The following is an 18,447-nucleotide window of genomic DNA, read 5'->3' as shown; positions in this document are numbered from 1 at the left end:
AATCTTTATTATTTTATACTTCAACCTCAGAATCAGAATCAGATTTAATATCACTGTCTTGTGTCAAGAAATGTTGCTTTTTTGCCAGCAGTACAATGCAATATATAAAATTTTTTAAAAACTATAAATTACAGTAAGAAACACATACCAAAAATAAAGTAATATTGCGAAAAGAGAAGCAAAAAAAAGTGAGGTAGTGTTCATGGGTTCATTGTCCATTCAGAAATCTGATGGCAGAGGGGAAGAAGTTGTTCCTGAAATGTAGCAGTGAGAAGGGGGCATGTTCTGGATGATGGGGGTCCTTAATGACGGGTGCCACCTTTTTGAGGTATTGCCTTTTGCAGGTGTCCTCGATGCAGGGGAGGTTAGTGCTCTTGGAGTGGCCCGCGTTTTCTGCAGCTTTTTCTGATCCAGACGGTGATGCAACCAGTTAGAGTGCTCCCGTCTTCACTCCAGGGTAGACAAATCCTGCTTATCTAATCACTCCCTGTAACTAAAGTCCTTCAGTCCAGGCAAGTCCTGGTGAATCTGCTCTGTTTCCATGTAATCACAGCTTTCCCTATCATAGGGTAACCGGAACTGCACATGATCCTCCAAATGCAGTTCAACTCATAAAGTTATTAGATTAAATTCAACTTTATTGTCATTGTGCCGAGCACAGATACAAAGCCAATGAAATTCTGTTAGCATCTGACCAGAAATGCAAAGAATAGTGTTATTTACAAAATAACTGCGAATAAAAAAAGTGCTACAACACACAATTATGAAAGTACTGAGACAGTACAATATGGGTGCAATACTGCTTAGCGCCGTGATGAGAGGTTTAGCAGTGTCACAGCTTCAGGGAAGAAGCTCATCCTGTGCCTGCTGGTGCGTGAGCGGAGGCTCCTGTAGCGCCTACCGAATGGGAGGAGAGTAAAAAGTCCATGGTTAGGGTGAGATGCATCCCTGATAATGCTTTTTGCCCTGCCCAGGCAGCGTTTATGGTAGATGTTCTCAATGGTGGACAATTGGGTGCCGATAATCCGCCGGGCAGTTTTCACCACACACTGGAGTGCTTTGCGGTCCGATACGGGACAATTGTCATATCACACTGAGATGCAGTTGGTGAATATGCTCTCAATGGTACAGCGGTAAAAGTCCGTCAGTATCCTGGGACAGAAGTGAGCTTTCTTCATGCTCCGCAGGAAATAAAAGAAAACATCTCCATTTTTATATTCCATTTTACAGAAACAAGCATATCATTTTCCTTCTTTACCACTCTATGGACCTGTGTGGCTATTTTCAGGGAACCATGGACTTGAACACTAAGGTCCCTCTTTTAACCAACGATTCTTCATTCACTACAGTAGATAGCTCATCTGTATACAGAATGCATTAATTCACACCTACTAGGATTACATTCCATCTGCTAACATTTTGCCCTACTTCCCATCTGGTCTACACCGAGTGGCCACATTATTAGGTACACTTGCTCGTTAACGCAAAAATCTAATCAGCCAATCATGTGGCAGCAACTCAATACATAAAAGCATGCAGACATGGTCAAGAGGTTCAGTTGTTGTTCAGACCAAACATCAGATGTGGAAGAAGTGTGATCAAAGTGGCTTTGACCGTGGAATAATTGTTGGTGCCAGAGGGGGTGGTTTGAGTATCTCAGAAATTGCAGATCTCCTGGGATTTCCACACACAACAGTCTAAAGTTTACAGTGAATGGTGTGATAAACAAAAAACATCCAGTCAGTGGCAGCTCTGTGGGAAAAAACGCCTTGTTGATGAGAGAAATCAGAGGAGAATGGCCAGACTGGTTCAAGCTGACAGTAACTCAAATAACCAAGTAATACAACAGTAGTGTGCAGAAGAGCACCAGTAAGTGCACAACATACTAAACGTGGAATTGGAGGGGGCACCCCTGCAAAAGACCACACATATACACTCAGCGGCCATTTTATTAGGTACAGTAGATATCTAACAAAGTGATCACTGAGTGCACATCTTGCCATAGCCCTAGATAAACTTCCTCACTATCCAAAATGCCCCCAATTTTTCTGTTTTCCACAAATATGTTAATCATGGTGTATCATTATACTTGCACCATCTTTCTCAAGACAGTCAAAGTGTGTGTCAGAAGGGGTACTTTAGAGAGAAAACCATAGCTTTGAGCTCCGCTGTCATGCATCAACCAGAGGTCCAGATAAAACGTGGTTAGATACACAGGAAGTTGAAGGGACGGGATGAAGGCAGCTCAGTCCAAGTTATATGGAATGGGCTGATTACCCCACTGAGACTGTTAGGAGTTAAACTTCTGCAACAATATCCGAGAGCTGCTTATGACATTAGCTCCGCAGTTTGTAGCAACTCACCAGGGTTGGGATGAGGCAAGCCCATGGATCTTTGCTGCATCTGGTTTGATGTACCGGCTGTGTTCAGATTCATCTGGCTCATCGTCTTCCGGGGGTCGTGCCATGTTGTTATCCTGTCTACATGGCTGTAACAAAAATAAAAGCTGGATGTTAGGTTCAATGCCTTTCTGTTGCCAAATAAACACAGGACATGCATCTAGTCCATGGTCTACTATCCCACTTCTGTGCAATTGTTTTGGTCAATTGTTTCTGTCACACCGTATTGATTTCTACTGAGATTTCAAATCTGCACTCTTTGACGCTGTATGCGCTACTGCCAAAATTTTGGGATATTAGCAAGAATGTTTGCCAGGCCGGGTTCAAACCATAAGAACAGGAGTAGGTCATCTGGCCCGTCGAGACTGCTCTGTCATTCAATAAGATCATGGACTCAGGTATCCTCATTTATAAAGTTCCATATCTTTAACTAGTGGACTTGCAGGAGAGATGTAGACCATGTGGACACAAGTGCAGAGGAGACCAGGGACAAGGATGGATTTGAATGAAGAATCTTTACGTGGACTGGTTAGAAGAGAACGCTGGCTAGGACTCGAGAATCACTACTCAAGATAAACTCAAGACTGAGCAAAGGCAAACAAAACAGGGAACATAAACAGAGAAACTAAACATGGCAGGGGTGCTCTGATAACTAAAACAAGGCACACGTGAAAACAATCAACTAATAATCAAGGGAGGAGTATCAGAGTGTTAAGACCTCTGGCACGCCCTGGTGATGAGAACAAAAGCATGACGGGAATTATTTGGACTGGTATTGGTTTACTGTTGTCTCGTGTGCTGACAGTGAAAAACTTTGTTTCGCAATCCATCCATACAGATCATTGCAAAAAACTTGAGTACCTCCAGGTAATACAAGGGAAAATAACAACAGAATGCGGAATACGTTGCTGCAGTTACAGAGAAAGTGCGGTGCAGGCAGTCAATAAGGTGCAAGGGCCAAATTGTTAGGTTAAGAGTTCACCTTCAATGTACATGAGGTCCACTCGAGTGGGGTGGAGACTGACCTTGAGTCTGGTGGTGCCTGCTTTTGTATCTTCTACCTGATGGATTTGGGGTGGGGTGGGGTGGGGTGGGGAAGAAGAGAAATTGTCTGGGGTAGAGAGGGGGAATTTTGTTATACCATCTGTCTTCACTAAATAGCACAAAATATATGGAAAGTACATCCATTCTTAGGTTTGGGACCAAACATATTCTAGGTGAAATCCGACCAGGTCCTATACAATTGCAACTTGTTTACTCCTGGAATCAAATCTTTCTGAAAATATAGGAGTAAGGAAGGCATATTTCAATTGTGCATCACCTAGGTGAGACTACATCTGGGGAAGTGACAACAGTCTTGGCCTCCTTAGCATAGAGAAAGGACAGGAAAGCTTCACCAGACTGGTCTACAAATTTAGAAGCTAAACAGGAACCCAGTCACTGAGCTAGACATGCAATGGCTTCATATTGGCCTATCACACATGGCCCTCCACCCACTCAACCCCCACACCTCACTTTTCGCCCTATTCGGTTTGCCAACTAACTGCGACACTGGAACCGACATCTTTCATAGTGTTAGGACATCTCATAGCGTTTTACCACCAATTAAATGAAAGCTCATTACCCTAAGCTCCCAACTTCTTTTCTCTCTCCAAGGATGCTGAACCTTTTCCAGGTTTATGCTTTATATTAGGGGGTTTGTGAACTAGTTATGGTTGTGATGTAACCAGGTTGAACATAGTAAATTTCAGAAGCAGCAAGGTGATAATGTACAGTGGATGTTCCAATGAGGTGTACATTAGGGTTACATCAGCAATGACAGTGACACTTCCTTTAGAATGACGAAGCGGGACGATTTACAGATACTCAAGCGGATAAATGTTGTTTGATCTTATTTGCAAGATTTCCAGCATCTGCTCTGATTTGCTACTCCAGTGCGAGGACTTTTCGAGGTATCCCTACCCCGAAGAAGCTTCCTTCCTCTCTTCGACGGGAGCTCTGTGAGACTCTCTCTCACTGTTCCTTTCTGCAATTCTTCTGCCCTGTTCCTTTCCGGTACTGATGAAGGGTCTCAGGCCAAAACATAAAGTATTTATTCTCCTGCAGTGATGCTGCCTGGCCTGCTGAGTTCCTTCAGCATTGTGTGTGTGTTGTTCGTGAGTGTGTACTTGTCCAAGAGAGCCTCTCCAGCCTTGCTTTTGGACCCAGCCCTTTGCAGCAAAACTTCACCCTATTAGCTTCACACTCAATCAGCTCATGACGGCACCCAAAAATGATGGTGCGGAAGGCCAGTGCGGTTTGCTAAGCTGAATATTAACTCCTCAGCAAGCTAAGGCAATAGACTTGCAAGCAGAGCATGTGCCACAGCTGCCCTTACGTCTCCTCCATCACTACCATTCATGGCCCCAAAAAGACCTTAGTGAGGCGACACTTCACCTGCGAGTCCTTTGGGGCCATCTACGGTATCCGTTGCACCCGGTGTGGCCTCCTGTGTATCGGTGAGACCCAACGTGGATTTGGAGACTGTTTCGTCGAGTATCTGCGCTCCATCTGCCACAAAAAGCAGGATCTCCTGGTGGCCAGCCATTTCAATTCGACTTCCCATTCCCATGTGTCAATCCATGGCCTCCTCTACTGCCACGATCAGGGTGGAGGAACAACACCTTATACTCCATCTGGGTGGCCTCCAACTTGATGGCATGAATATCGATTTCCCAAACTTCTGGTAATTGCCCCTCCACTCCTTCACTAATCCCCATTCCCGTCACCTTATCTCCTTATCTGCCCATCACCTTCCTCTGGTGCTCCTCCCCCTTCCCTTTCTTCCATGGTCATCTGTCCTCTCCTGTGAGATTTCCCCTTCTCCAGCCCTTTATCTCTTTCACCAATCAACTTCCCAGCTCTTCACTTCACCCCCTTCCCCCTCCCAGTTTCACTTATCACCTCCTACCTTGTACTTCTTCCTCCCTTCCCCCCACCTTCTTAGTCTGACTCCTTCCCCCTTCCGTTCCAGTCCTGATAAAGGGTCTTGGCCCAAAACATCAACTGTTTACTCTTTCCCATAGATGAATACCTGACCTGCGGAAATCCTCCAGCATTTTGCTTTGGGTTTCCAGCATCTGCAGATTTTGTTAACAGTCTAGTTGGCTTACTTACTTTTGTTACTTCAGAAGAGATCTTCCTATGAAAACTGAGAACCCCACAGCTCACAGGGTGTTTCTTTTCTGTCACACCCACCCCAACCCTCTCACTTCAATAAAGAAATCAGTCCATTGTAACAGTCGATGATCTCAGTGTGAAACAACCTCCACCCACCAGCAGAGAACAATGCGGTGTTACCACTGTGCAGCCCATAGAACTTGTCTGGACATGCTTACACCTTCATCTCTGAGCTGAGACCACACTCCCTCATGCTGTAAAAACAGCAACAGAACTGCCATGGTTACACCCAATTCCCTTTTAAACATTCAACTGAAACTTATTACTCAGACGGCCATTTCCATTAGACGATCACAAGGAAGGCAGGTACAAAGTAAACTCTGGATGTGGAGAGAATGTTTCCTAGAGGGACGGAGTCTAGGACCAGAGGGCACAGAGACAACCATTTAGAACAGAGGTGGGGAGGAATTCCGTTCCCCAGAGAGCGGTGAACCTGTGGAATTTATTGCTACAGATGGCTGTGGAGGCCAAGTCATTGGGTATATTTAAAACAGAGACTGATATGTTCGTGATTAGTAAGAGCATCAAAGATTATGAGGAGGAGGCTGGAGAATGGGATTGAGAGGGACGATGGAATGGTGGAGCAGACTCGATGGACTGAATGGCCCCGATTCTGCTCCTGAGTCCTGTGGTCTAAGTATAAAGAATGAAAGAAATGGAAGCAGGAGTAGGTCACTTGAGGCCTTGAACTTGGTCTGCCATTTAATAAGATGACTTCTGATCTGACCTCATCCTCAGCTCCGCTTTCCTGCTCACTGTCGAGACCCTAATGCATTTATTCTATCATTATGGCTAGAAACAGGAGTCAGAATCAGAAACAGCTTTAATATCTGACATGTGTCGTGAAATTTTGCTGTTTTGCTACAGCAGTACAGTGCAATATATTAAAAAACCTATAAATTACAATAAGAAATTTATATGCAGTATAAATTGAACTAAAGAAGTAGTGCAAAAGGAGAGTGAAAACAGGGAGCAGTGCTCATGGGTTAGTTCTTTGTCCATTCAGAAATCTGTCTGGATTCTGGAATCAAACTGCCCCCCATTGAAAGCTTTGATGCCAGTATGATGCTGAACTCAGTCCCCATCCACCCTTCCGGATGGATATTAAGTATTTCGTCGCTTCAAAGGTTTTTCCTAGCTGCGCTAACCTGCATCTTTCTTCCAATGGTTATCAGTATAAAAGAAAATTAATACCTGGTCATCGTTCCATTGGCCTTTGTGGGATCTTTCCATGAGCAAATGTGCTGTCATGTTTTCCAGCAGACCAGGCTGAAGTAAATACGGCCACAACGGAAAGAGGCATATGCTGAACTCATGAAGGGCTCAAGCCTTGGACTCAGAATAAAAGGCCCATTTGGGACAGCCTTCACCTAAAAGATAATGCATCTTTGAAATTCTCTTCTCCCAGAAGAGCCAAGGATATGGAAGGATTTTGGGGGATTACGTGAATCAAAGGATTAAGCTTTGAATAGGAAGGTGAGTTGGAAGCTCAGTCATGATCCAATATTGGAACGGGATTACACACTCAGTAGCTACTTTATTAGGCACGCCCACTGTACACATCTTCTCTGCGGGGTGATCCATTTTGGAGGGTCTGAAGAGACAAAGACAATGCCTCGCGTTTTGGTTTGATCACTCTGGTTGGGGGGGAGCACAAGGCAGTGTGAACCCAATGTTTCACTGTACCTCTGAGACACTAAACATCTCTTAAACATTCACTCATCTTCTTTCCCACCCTCCACTGAGTACGTAATACCAAAGATTTTTACCCCCCCCCCCAAAAATTACTGTTCAGTCTTACTGTACTGTCCCTTGCAGAGACAATTTCCTTCCCAGATCAGTTTCAGGAAGATTTTTGTAAGGTATCTTCAAGCATGAAATTTGCTTTTCTCCTTAAGATTATGTGTGTGATGATACTGCAATCCTATTGGACAACAGAGTGCCTGCTCGAGCAATGCAACTAATTCACACCCAGTACTGCCGACTCAACAGATTTCTTGGCCAGTATTTATCTACCGTTAAAACCAGTCAACCCATCAGCTGACCCGTAGCCACTTGTGGGGCTATATCAATAGTACATGGCTTCTGAGCTTCTGTCATTTTCAAATGACATCATTGAAAATTAAAACCTAGAGCCAAAGTCTAAGAGAAAACATTCTGCTAACGTCAGTGTAAAAGCATTTAGTTAGCATCCTTTTTATTATTAACAAAACAATGGAAAGTGTCATCAATAGTACTTTCCAATGCCACTTACTCTCAAGTGGTGCGTTCACCAACGTCCCTCTTCAGACTCATGGGGAACACTCAGCTCTAGATCACACACAGCCTTAGTCCAAATATGGGCAAGAGCATAATCCCTTATGTGAAATGACATTAAGAGAGGAATTCACCAAGTATGGCATTACAGTTCTTTACCCTGCTATCCCTCTTTTGAAAAGAATAGCTTTATTTTTTTTAAATTAGCTTCATTTGTTGCATGTACTTTACATGCCCAAATCATATACTGTATGTCTGCTTGTAATGCTTTAAAGAATTTTCCAATGGGGAGGGCTATTGTACAGGGATTATTTTTAACTGCACAATGTTTACCCTTTGAATTCATGCATGTACAGTACAAAGTTTCAAATTATACAGTGAAATGCATCATTTGTGTCAACGAGCTACACAGACCGAGGATGTACTGGGCACGTGTTGTTATATAGCATGCACACAATACACTGCCCTTAGTTGTATGTCTTTGCAGTATGGGAGGAAGCGGGACTACCCAAAAGAAACCCACGCGATCGTGGGGAGAATCACATTCCTCCCCCAATCTGATGTTTGGTCTGAACATCAACTGAACCTCTTGGCCATGTCTGCGTGCTTTTATGTATTGAGTTGCTGCCACATGATTGGCTGATTAGATATTCACATTAGTGGGCAGGTGTACAGGTGTACCTAATAAAGTGGCTGCTGACTGTATATCACCGTTCCCTCGTTATTGCTGTGTCTAAATCTTGGAACTGTGTCCTCTGGGAGCACCTCTAGCAGAGGCACTGCACCTCAGGAAGTTGGCTCACCACCTCGAGGAGGGATGGGTTTTAAATATTGACTTTGCTGGCAACGGCCTCATCTTGTAAATAAATAAAAAGAAAGGCTGGCAGGTAGATGGTGAACAATTTGTATTATTATGCCCACATCAATCTGTCAATATTAACATAATAGACAAGGAAATGCAAAGTGTCAGAGAAATGACTTGATATTGTTGCATAAGCACTTTATTTCAGAGAGGGCAAACCAGAGTTTTTGTGTAGTTAACAAACAAAGGATTCTCAGATGAGCCGGTACAACTGGTCTGTGATGTGACTGTGTGTTTTCAGGTAATTACTGTTTTGGGTGGCTTTAATGTGTGGATACAGCATATTCAAAATACACCATTTAGGTGAGCCCAGGCTTGTGTACGATGAACTTCACAATTTCCGGCTCAATTTGAAATCAGTTTATTTTGTTAAGAAATGGGATATATTGTTGTCCTCTTAGTCCTTTATTATTTGATATTGCATTAGAACCTCTTGCAATTGCCATTCGAGAATCTCCAAATATTATTGGGATAACTCGGGGCTTAAAGTCCCATAAAATATCACTCTATGCTGATGACTTACTTTTATATATTTCTAATCCTCAAAAATCTATCCCTGCTGCTTTAGATTTATTAGCACAATTTAGTCTTTTTTCAGGTTATAAATTAAATCTTAGTAAGAGTGAACTTTTTCCGATTAATAAACAACTTCCCTTGTATCATAACTTTCCGTTTAAATTGATTAATAATTAGTTCTCATATCTTGGGATTAAAATTACTTGTAAATACAAAGATTTATTTAAGACTAATTTTTTACCCTTAATTGATCATATTACTCAACTTTCATCTAAATGGTTTCCATTATCTTTAACTTTGATTGGTCGTATTAATGCAGTTAAGATGTTTATTCTGCCAAAATTTTTATATATATTTCAGGCATTACCGATTTTTATTCCAAAATCTTTTTTTCATAAAGTTGACTCTAAAATTTCTTCATTTATTTGGCAAAATAAAAACCCGAGATTGGGTAAAATACATTTACAGAAAGCCAAGAAAGATGGAGGTCTAGCATTACCTAACTTTAGATTCTATCATTGGGCAATTAATATACGACATATGAAATTTTGGTTACTTGACCAAGATACACTATCCATTCCTAAATGGGTAGTATTGGAACTACAATCTGCTCAGGGCTATGCACTTGGCTCTATTTTAGGTTCCTCTCTTCCTTTTGATTTGAAACGCCTTAAACTGGTCTCTAACCCAATAGTTAAATATACCTTGCGTATTTGGTTTCAATTCAGAAAATTTTTTGATCTCAACCAATTCGGGTTAGCGATTCCTATCTTAGGTAACATTTTTTTTCCTCCCTCTTTCACGGATCGTGCGTTTCAAATTTGGAAGACTAAGGGTATTTCACGGTTTTTGGATTTATTTTTAGATGGTTCCCTTATGTCTTTTGAACAATTATCTAATGAATATAATTTACCAAGAATACATTTTTTTAGATATCTTCAAGTTAGAAATTTCCTAAGTACTATACTTTCTTCCTTTCCAATGCTCCCTCCTACATATATTTTAGATATTATAATTAACCTTAATCCATGTCAGAAAGGTGCAACGGCTATTATTTATAATATTATTATGAAACTTAGGCTCCATTTGATAAGATTAGGTCAGATTGGGAACAAGAATTGGGTTCTATTATTTCCGTGGATGACTGGGGGCAGATTTTACAATTAGTCAATACTTCCTCTATCTGTGCTAAACATTCCCTAATTCAATTTAAAGTTGTTCATAGAGCACGTATGTCCAAAGATAAATTAGCTCATTTTTATTCTCATATTAATCCTTTTTGTGATAGATGTCCGGGGCAGATAGCCTCTTTAACTCATATTTTTGGTCTTGTCCTACTCTGGAAACTTTTTGGAGAGACATTTTTAATATTATCTCAAAGGTATTGAATATAGATATCTCTCCTCATCCTATTACTGCTATCTTTGGATTATCTAAAATTTCCAGTAATCTTTCCCCTTCAGCCCGTAGAATGATTGCATTTCTTACTTTAATGGCGAAAAGATGTATCTTACAACATTGGAAAGAGCCTAATGCTCCAACTACCTTTTTTTGGTTTTCCCAGACGATATTATGCTTAAATTTGGAGAAAATTAGAAGTAATCTTTATGATTCCTCACTTAAATTTGAACAGACCTGGAGATCTTTTATTCAATATTTTCATTTATGTAATTTTTTTTCTCTTTTGTTCCATATTTATATTCCCTTCTTGCCTTTTTTGTAACTGTTTTTAATGGAGGTCGGGTTTGAGGACGTGATTTTAAGTTCTTTAACTCTACCTGTTTCCAAGTTAGCCCATTGCTTTGCTTTGCTTTTAGTTTAGTTGCACGGTGGGTTTTTTGGGGTTTTTTTTTCTTTTCTCTATTGATATATATATATAAAAATTAGTATACTATTATTTTACCATATTATTTTATGTTTAAATTGCACTGTTTGTATCAATTTTTTCTTCTGTATTAATAACTCCTGTAATTTCTAACAGTGTATTAGTGTCTTTATGGTTTACCCTTTGTATACTTATTCAATAAAAAGATTTAAAAAGAAAAGAAATGGGATATATTACAAAGAAGGCACGACCGTCATCTTCTTTCTTCGAAGTTTCGTCAAGTCTCCAAAAACTTTAACAAACTTCTATTTCCTAACTGGTTGCATCACAGCTTGGTATGAAAGCATCCAGCTCAGGAACAGAAAAGACTGAAGAAAGTGATGGATACAGCTGAGTCCATCATAGACCTCGTCCTCCCCACCATTGAACATATTCACATGGAGCACTGCCACGAGAAAGCAGCTCCCATCATCAAAGGCCTCCACCATCTAAGTCATGCCCTCTTCTTGCTACTAACCTTGGGCAGGAGTACAGACGCCTTAGGCCCACACCACCAGGTTCAGAAACATTTATTACCCTGCAACCATCAGGCTCCTGAACCAGCGTGGATAACTTCACTCACCATTACTCTGAACTGATTCTATGATCTTCAGGCTCACTTTCAATGATTCTTTACAATTCTTGTTCTCAGTCTTATTTTTATTTGTACAGTTTGTCATCTTCTGCACATTGGCTGTTCGCCAATTTTGGTGATATAGTTTTTTGTAAATTTTGTTGTATTTCTTTTCTTTTGCTGTAAATGCCTGCAGGAAAATGAATTTCATAGTCATAGTCATACTTTATTGATCCGGGGGAAATTGGTTTTCGTTACAGTTGCTCCATAAATAATTAAATAGTAATAAAACCATAAATAATTAAATAATAATATGTAAATTATGCCAGTAAATTATGAAATAAGTCCAGGACCAGCCTATTGGCTCAGGGTGTCTGACCCTCCAAGGGAGGAGTTGTAAAGTTTGATGGCCACAGGCAGGAATGACTTCCTATGACACTCTGTGCTGCATCTCGGTGGAATGAGTCTCTGGTTGAATGTACTCCTGTGCCCAACCAGTACATTATGTAGTGGATGGGAGACATCGTCCAAGATGGCATGCAACTTAGACAGCACCCTCTTTTCAGACACCACCATCAGAGAGTCCAGTTCCATCCCCACAACATCACTGGCCTTACGAATGAATTTGTTGATTCTGTTGGTGTCTGCTACCCTCAGCCTGCTGCCCCAGCACACAACAGCAAACATGATTCAAGGTAGTGAATGGGAACATATTTGTTTTTTGATGATAAATTTACCTTGAACTTTGAAGGCCAGCCCTGGAGGAGCTGTTGCCATGGTCTCCAGATGTGTAACCATGGTTAGGCAGCTGCCTTCAGTGAAAGCTCTTGGCAATGGTGTGACGTATGTTGTCTGAACACTGCCCTTTTGCCCCTGGAATGGGAGACTAGATCCAATCTTGGGGCCGATGAGACTGGGGGCTTTTTTTTTTGCCACGGTGGAAGTCTCACCACCACTGTGACGCACACAGCAGGGCCTTGTAGAAGTTCAGCAAACTCGTCATGGCAACTGCATGGTGCTGGGCTATGTTGCCAGACAACCTCAGCATTCCTCCGCTCTGAGGAAAGAAGCAATAGATATCTCCGACTGCACTAGAACGTTTCTGGTTGGCATACTCCTCGGTCTGCAAAGGGGCTTTTAGTCTGGATCTCAAAGTAGGAGAGATTGAGAGATTAGATGCAGGAGAGAAGTTGGGAAGGAACTTCCAGAGGTCACACTAAAATCAGGGGAAACATAGGCAGCCTGACTGGGAGAAGGGAAGACATTGTGGAGAAATTTGTTAGCCTGGGGGGCACTACATGAGGAATAAGAATTGACCACTAGAGAAACCACAAGAGATTCTGCAGATGCTGGAAATCCAGGGCGATACACACAAAATGCTGGAGGGACTCAGCAACATCTCAGTCTACAAACTGCGCACTGAGAATGCCACCTCGACTGGTGATGAAACGTCTGCAAGCTAGTTGCCAAGCTCGGCGATCACCACAACATCAAATGCCTCAATTCAAGCTATGAATATTCACTGCAATCCTAAGCACCTTCCAGTCTCCTACACTCACCTGCCCAACCTCTCCCTGTAGCTCAGGTTACCTGTTCCTGGCAACAGCCTCGTGAATTTGCTATTCGTTACAAATTGTTTGCAGGTCATTCAGAAGGTGACTGAGAGTGAATGATGTGAGTCCAGAGTCACAAATAGGGATACAATGGATTAGTGCCTTTCCTCAAACTACCTGGCTTACTGGCGCCATTTGCTTACTCTTGTTAATTGCACGATTTGTTTTTTTTCCCCTCTCCCTCTGCTAACTTGATGTTGAATGGTCTTCCTTTTTATGGGTTCCTTTAGGTTTCTTTGGTTTGTGGCTGCCTTTAAGGAGAGGGATCTCAAGGTTGTATAATAGATACATACTTTGATAATATATGTACTTTGACCTTTGAACCAATACTGACATGTTTCCTTAAATTTCCAAAAGTTATTGAACAATTTGAATGAAACTCCCCAGCTGCACTGCTGGGATTTACACAGAAACATAGAAACATAGAAAATAGGTGCAGGAGTAGGCCATTCGGCCCTTCGAGCCTGCACCGCCATTTATTATGATCATGGCTGATCATCCAACTCAGAACCCCACCCCAGCCTTCCCTCCATACCCCCTGATCCCCGTAGCCACAAGGGCCATATCTAACTCCCTCTTAAATATAGCCAATGAACTGGCCTCAACTGTTTCCTGTGGCAGAGAATTCGACAGATTCACCACACTCTGTGTGAAGAAGTTTTTCCTAATCTCGGTCCTAAAAGGCTTCCCCTTTATCCTCAAACTGTGACCCCTTGTTCTGGACTTCCCCAACATCGGGAACAATCTTCCTGCATTTAGCCTGTCCAATCCCTTTAGGATTTTATACGTTTCAATCAGATCCCCCCTCAATCTTCTAAATTCCAACGAGTACAAGCCCAGTTCATCCAGTCTTTCTTCATATGAAAGTCCTGCCATCCCAGGAATCAATCTGGTGAACCTTCTTTATACTCCCTCTATGGCAAGGATGTCTTTCCTCAGATTAGGGGACCAAAACTGCACACAATACTCCAGGTGTGGTGTCACCAAGGCCTTGTACAACTGCAGTAGTACCTCCCTGCTCCTGTACTCGAATCCTCTCGCTATAAATGCCAGCATACCATTCGCCTTTTTCACCGCCTGCTGTACCTGCATGCCCACTTTCAATGACTGGTGTATAATGACACCCAGGTCTCGTTGCACCTCCCCTTTTCCTAATCGGCCACCATTCAGATAATAATCTGTTTTCCTATTTTTGCCACCAAAGTGGATAACTTCACATTTATCCACATTAAATTGCATCTGCCATGAATTTGCCCACTCACCCAACCTATCCAAGTCACTCTGCATCCTCTTAGCATCCTCCTCACTGCTAACACTGCCACCCAGCTTTGTGTCATCCGCAAACTTGGAGATGCTGCATTTAATTCCCTCATCCAAGTCATTAATATAGATTGTAAACAACTGGGGTCCCAGCACTGAGCCTTGCGGTACCCCACTAGTCACTGCCTGCCATTCTGAAAAGGTCCCGTTTATTCCCACTCTTTGCTTCCTGTCTGCTAACCAATTCTCCATCCACATCAATACCTTACCCCCAATACCGTGTGCTTTAAGTTTGCACACTAATCTCCTGTGTGGGACCTGTCAAAAGCCTTTTGAAAATCCAAATATACCACATCCACTGGTTCTCCCCTATCCACTCTACTGGTCACATCCTCAAAAAATTCTATGAGACTCGTCAGACATGATTTTCCTTTCACAAATCCATGCTGACTTTGTCCGATCATTTCACCGCTTTCCAAATGTGCTGTTATCACATCTTTGATAACTGACTCCAGCAGTTTCCCCACCACCGACGTTAGGCTAACCGGTCTATAATTCCCCGGTTTCTCTCTCCCTCCTTTTTTAAAAAGTGGGGTTACATTAGCCACCCTCCAATCCTTAGGAACTAGTCCAGAATCTAACGAGTTTTGAAAAATTATCACTAATGCATCCACTATTTCTTGGGCTACTTCCTTAAGCACTCTAGGATGCAGACCATCTTGCCCTGGGGATTTACCTGCCTTCAATCCCTTCAATTTGCCTAACACCACTTCCCTACTAACAAGTATTTCGCTCAGTTCCTCCATCTCATTGGACCCTCTGTCCCCTACTATTTCTGGAAGATTATTTATGTCCTCCTTAGTGAAGACAGAACCAAAGTAATTATTCAATTGGTCTGCCATGTCCTTGCTCCCCATAATCAATTCACCTGTTTCTGTCTGTAGAACTCATGTTACTGGAATCCTGAACATGGTCTACAGGAATGATTTTACAATTAAGACAGTGGAGGTATGCAATAACAAACAGAAGATGTTGGAAACACTCAGCAGATCAGGCAGCATCGAAGATTCTCTTGCCCAGCTGAAGTCCACGCGAAGAAGGCCGCTGGGCCGGGCAATGACTATCCTGCCCAGGTAAAGTGTGCCCTTACCCAGCTCACTGCCTTGCTGAGGAATAGCAATAGAAAAGGTTACCAGATTTGTTGCCTGGACTAGAGTGCATCTTCCAAAGGCGGAGCCTCAGGAAGACGGCATGCACCATTAAGGACCCGCATTGCCCGGGAGATGCACTCTTCTCATTGCTAGCATCAGGGAGGAGAGACAGGAGCCTGTAAACTCACACACTCAATGCTTCAGGAACAGTTTCTTCCTTTCTGTCATCAGATTTCTGAACATCCCATGAAACCAGAGACTCTAGTTTGCTATTCCTCTTTTCCATTGTTTATTTTATCTATTTTTATTGTAAGTTATATTAAGTTGTTACGCCTGCACTGTGCTGCTGTCACAGAATAACAGATTTCATGACATGTCAGTTACAAATTAAACCTGATTCTGATTTCGCTCTGAGTAGTGGTTGGACAAACTCGAGTTGTCTTCTCTGGATCACGGAGACAAAGAGGAGGGCAGATGGACGTTCCTAAGATTATGAGAGACACTTATCGAGTAGTCGGAGGTATCTTTTCCCTTGGGTCAAAATGTCCAATATTAAAGAGAATTCATTTAAGGTTAGGGGAGGGGGGAGACGTGTGGGCAAGTTTTTTTTTAACAGAGCATGGTGGGTGCCTGGAATGGGCTGCCAGGGGTGATGGTGAAGGCAGGTATGATAGGGCCAGTTGAGAGGCTGTTACGTAGACAGTTGTATGTGCAGGGAATGGAGACAGAAGGCATTGATTATTTTGTTACAATATTGTGTGCCGAAGGGCCTGTTCCTGTGCTGACCTATTCCATGTTCTACACTTGTAAGGCTTGAGGGGTTTGATTAGGGCAATTATAAAACAAGAAGGGGGGAGGCTCAGCTTTTTTGCTGAAAGTACCTGTTGAAATCTAGCTCCGAAAGAGTTAACATCACTTGGAGGAGAAGTCGTCCATTTCTCTCTGTCGCCTGGGCTGAAGGTGAGAACATTTAAAAATCTACCAAATGACTCAGCTGTGTGTGCATGTAATGCCAAGCCAGATAAACGTGCTCAGCCTCTTGTCTCATCAAAGGCAAGAGCGGAGTAAGAATGTAAGAGGTCTTCCCTGCGAATTGTCAAAGCCCTGTGCTGTCTCTTGAAACAAAATCCCTCAAAGCCATAGTACCAACACCTGTGTAGAATTAGGCTGTCCAAAATAAAGTTTTTCTTCTTTTACACAGGCCATCTGTTGCATCTTGGTGTGGGTTTTTCTACCAAGGGAAGGTTTGTGGTCTGTTCTGAAACATTTTTCTAACTAATCCTGGCCCCCCCCCCCACCACCTAGCACCTTTGCCTCCCTCATACTCGTAGCCACAGAGTACACACAAACTACAACTCTCATCCACATACAACAGGGGTGTCCCTGGGCTGGAGCGAGTGGGAAGGAAAGCAAAAATGTAATAAGGCATCGGTCAGAGCATGTCTGAAGTATTGTGAGCATTGTTGAGTCCCATATCTAAGAAAGAATGTGCTGGCATTGGAGAGGGTATATGAGATTGACACTGGGCATGAAAGAGTTAAAATATGGGGAACATTCGATAGCTCTGGACTTGCACTTGCTGGGCTCCAGAAGGATGCAGGGGGGAGGGGGGGAATCCCATCAAATATTGAAAGGCCTTAAACAAGTGGACGTGGAGCCAATGTTTCCAATAGGAGGGGAGGCAAGGACCTCAGAATAGAAGGACGTCCCTCTAGGACAGAGATGAGGAGGAATTTCTTTAGCCAGAGGGTACTGAGTATGTGGAATTCATTACCACAGATGGCTGTGGTGGTCAAGTCACTGGGTATATTTAAAGCAGAAGATTGATAAGTTCTTGATTATTCAAAGGTAACGGGGAGAAGGGAGAATGGGTTGAGAGGGAAAGAAAATCATCCATGATTATATTGAGGAGCAGAATCGACGGGCCAAGTGGCCTAATTCTGCTCCTGTTTCTTAAGGTCTTTTGGAAGTTGTGAGTCACTTGGCAGTAGCTGCTGCCCATACTCGCTGACTCAGAAATCAGTAAATCAGTCAGAGCCTGACGCAGAAAAAAAAAACGGTCCAAAATGCACAGTGTCTCCTCAGGGTCAAACTGCCGGCAGAGTGTCTGAACTTCCAACTGAGCGGAGGCTGCTTGTCAGTCAGGTAGCTCCTTCGCTCACGCAGAGCAGAACACTCACTTTCTGCCAGGACTTACTTCACAGAAAACCAGAAGACCATAAGACATGAAACAAGAGAAAGAATAGGCCACTCGGCCCCTCAAGCCAAGTATGACCATTCGTAGCTGTTACATCTAGGCCTAAAACCTTCTGTGCCAATTAGACCATAAGACACAGGGCATAATTAGGCCACTCAGCCCATCGAGTCTGCTCCGCCATTCCATCATGGCTGATTTATTAGCCTCTCAACCCCATTCTCCTGCCTTCTCCCCATAACCTTTGACACCTCTCGCTTTAAATATATCCAATAACTTGGTCTCCATGGCCATCTTGTGACAATGCCTTCCACAGGTTAACCACCCTCTGGCTGTAGACATTCCTCATCTAAAGGAACACCTTTGTGTTCTGAAGCTGTACCCCTGATCCTCGGCTCCCTCGCCACAGATCCGCATCGCCCTCTCAGCTTCTGTTTTGCCTCTCACTGGAAGGATGGTCTTCCTGGCTGGCAAGCCACACACATTTAAGCGAGTTAACCTTCAGCAGTGTCCCTGCCCACACTTGGGAGGCCAGGCTT

General features: G+C 42.9%; 1 protein-coding gene across 1 annotated transcript in view; it reads right to left on the bottom strand.

Moving 5' to 3' along the window:
• wwtr1 (WW domain containing transcription regulator 1) overlaps positions 1–18,447 on the bottom strand; it is a 167,248-nt gene that overhangs the window by 43,831 nt on the left and 104,970 nt on the right. The window contains exon 2 of the mRNA XM_063045370.1: positions 2,364–2,488. Within this exon, the coding sequence (XP_062901440.1) occupies positions 2,364–2,488 (125 nt within the window). The remainder of the gene's footprint in view (positions 1–2,363; positions 2,489–18,447) is intronic.

Source organism: Mobula hypostoma, chromosome 4 (genome assembly GCF_963921235.1).
Source record: "Mobula hypostoma chromosome 4, sMobHyp1.1, whole genome shotgun sequence".
NCBI classification, from domain to species: domain Eukaryota; kingdom Metazoa; phylum Chordata; class Chondrichthyes; order Myliobatiformes; family Myliobatidae; genus Mobula; species Mobula hypostoma.
The sequence above is the reverse complement of the archived record's forward strand: the minus strand, read 5'-3'. Positions and strand labels throughout refer to the sequence as shown.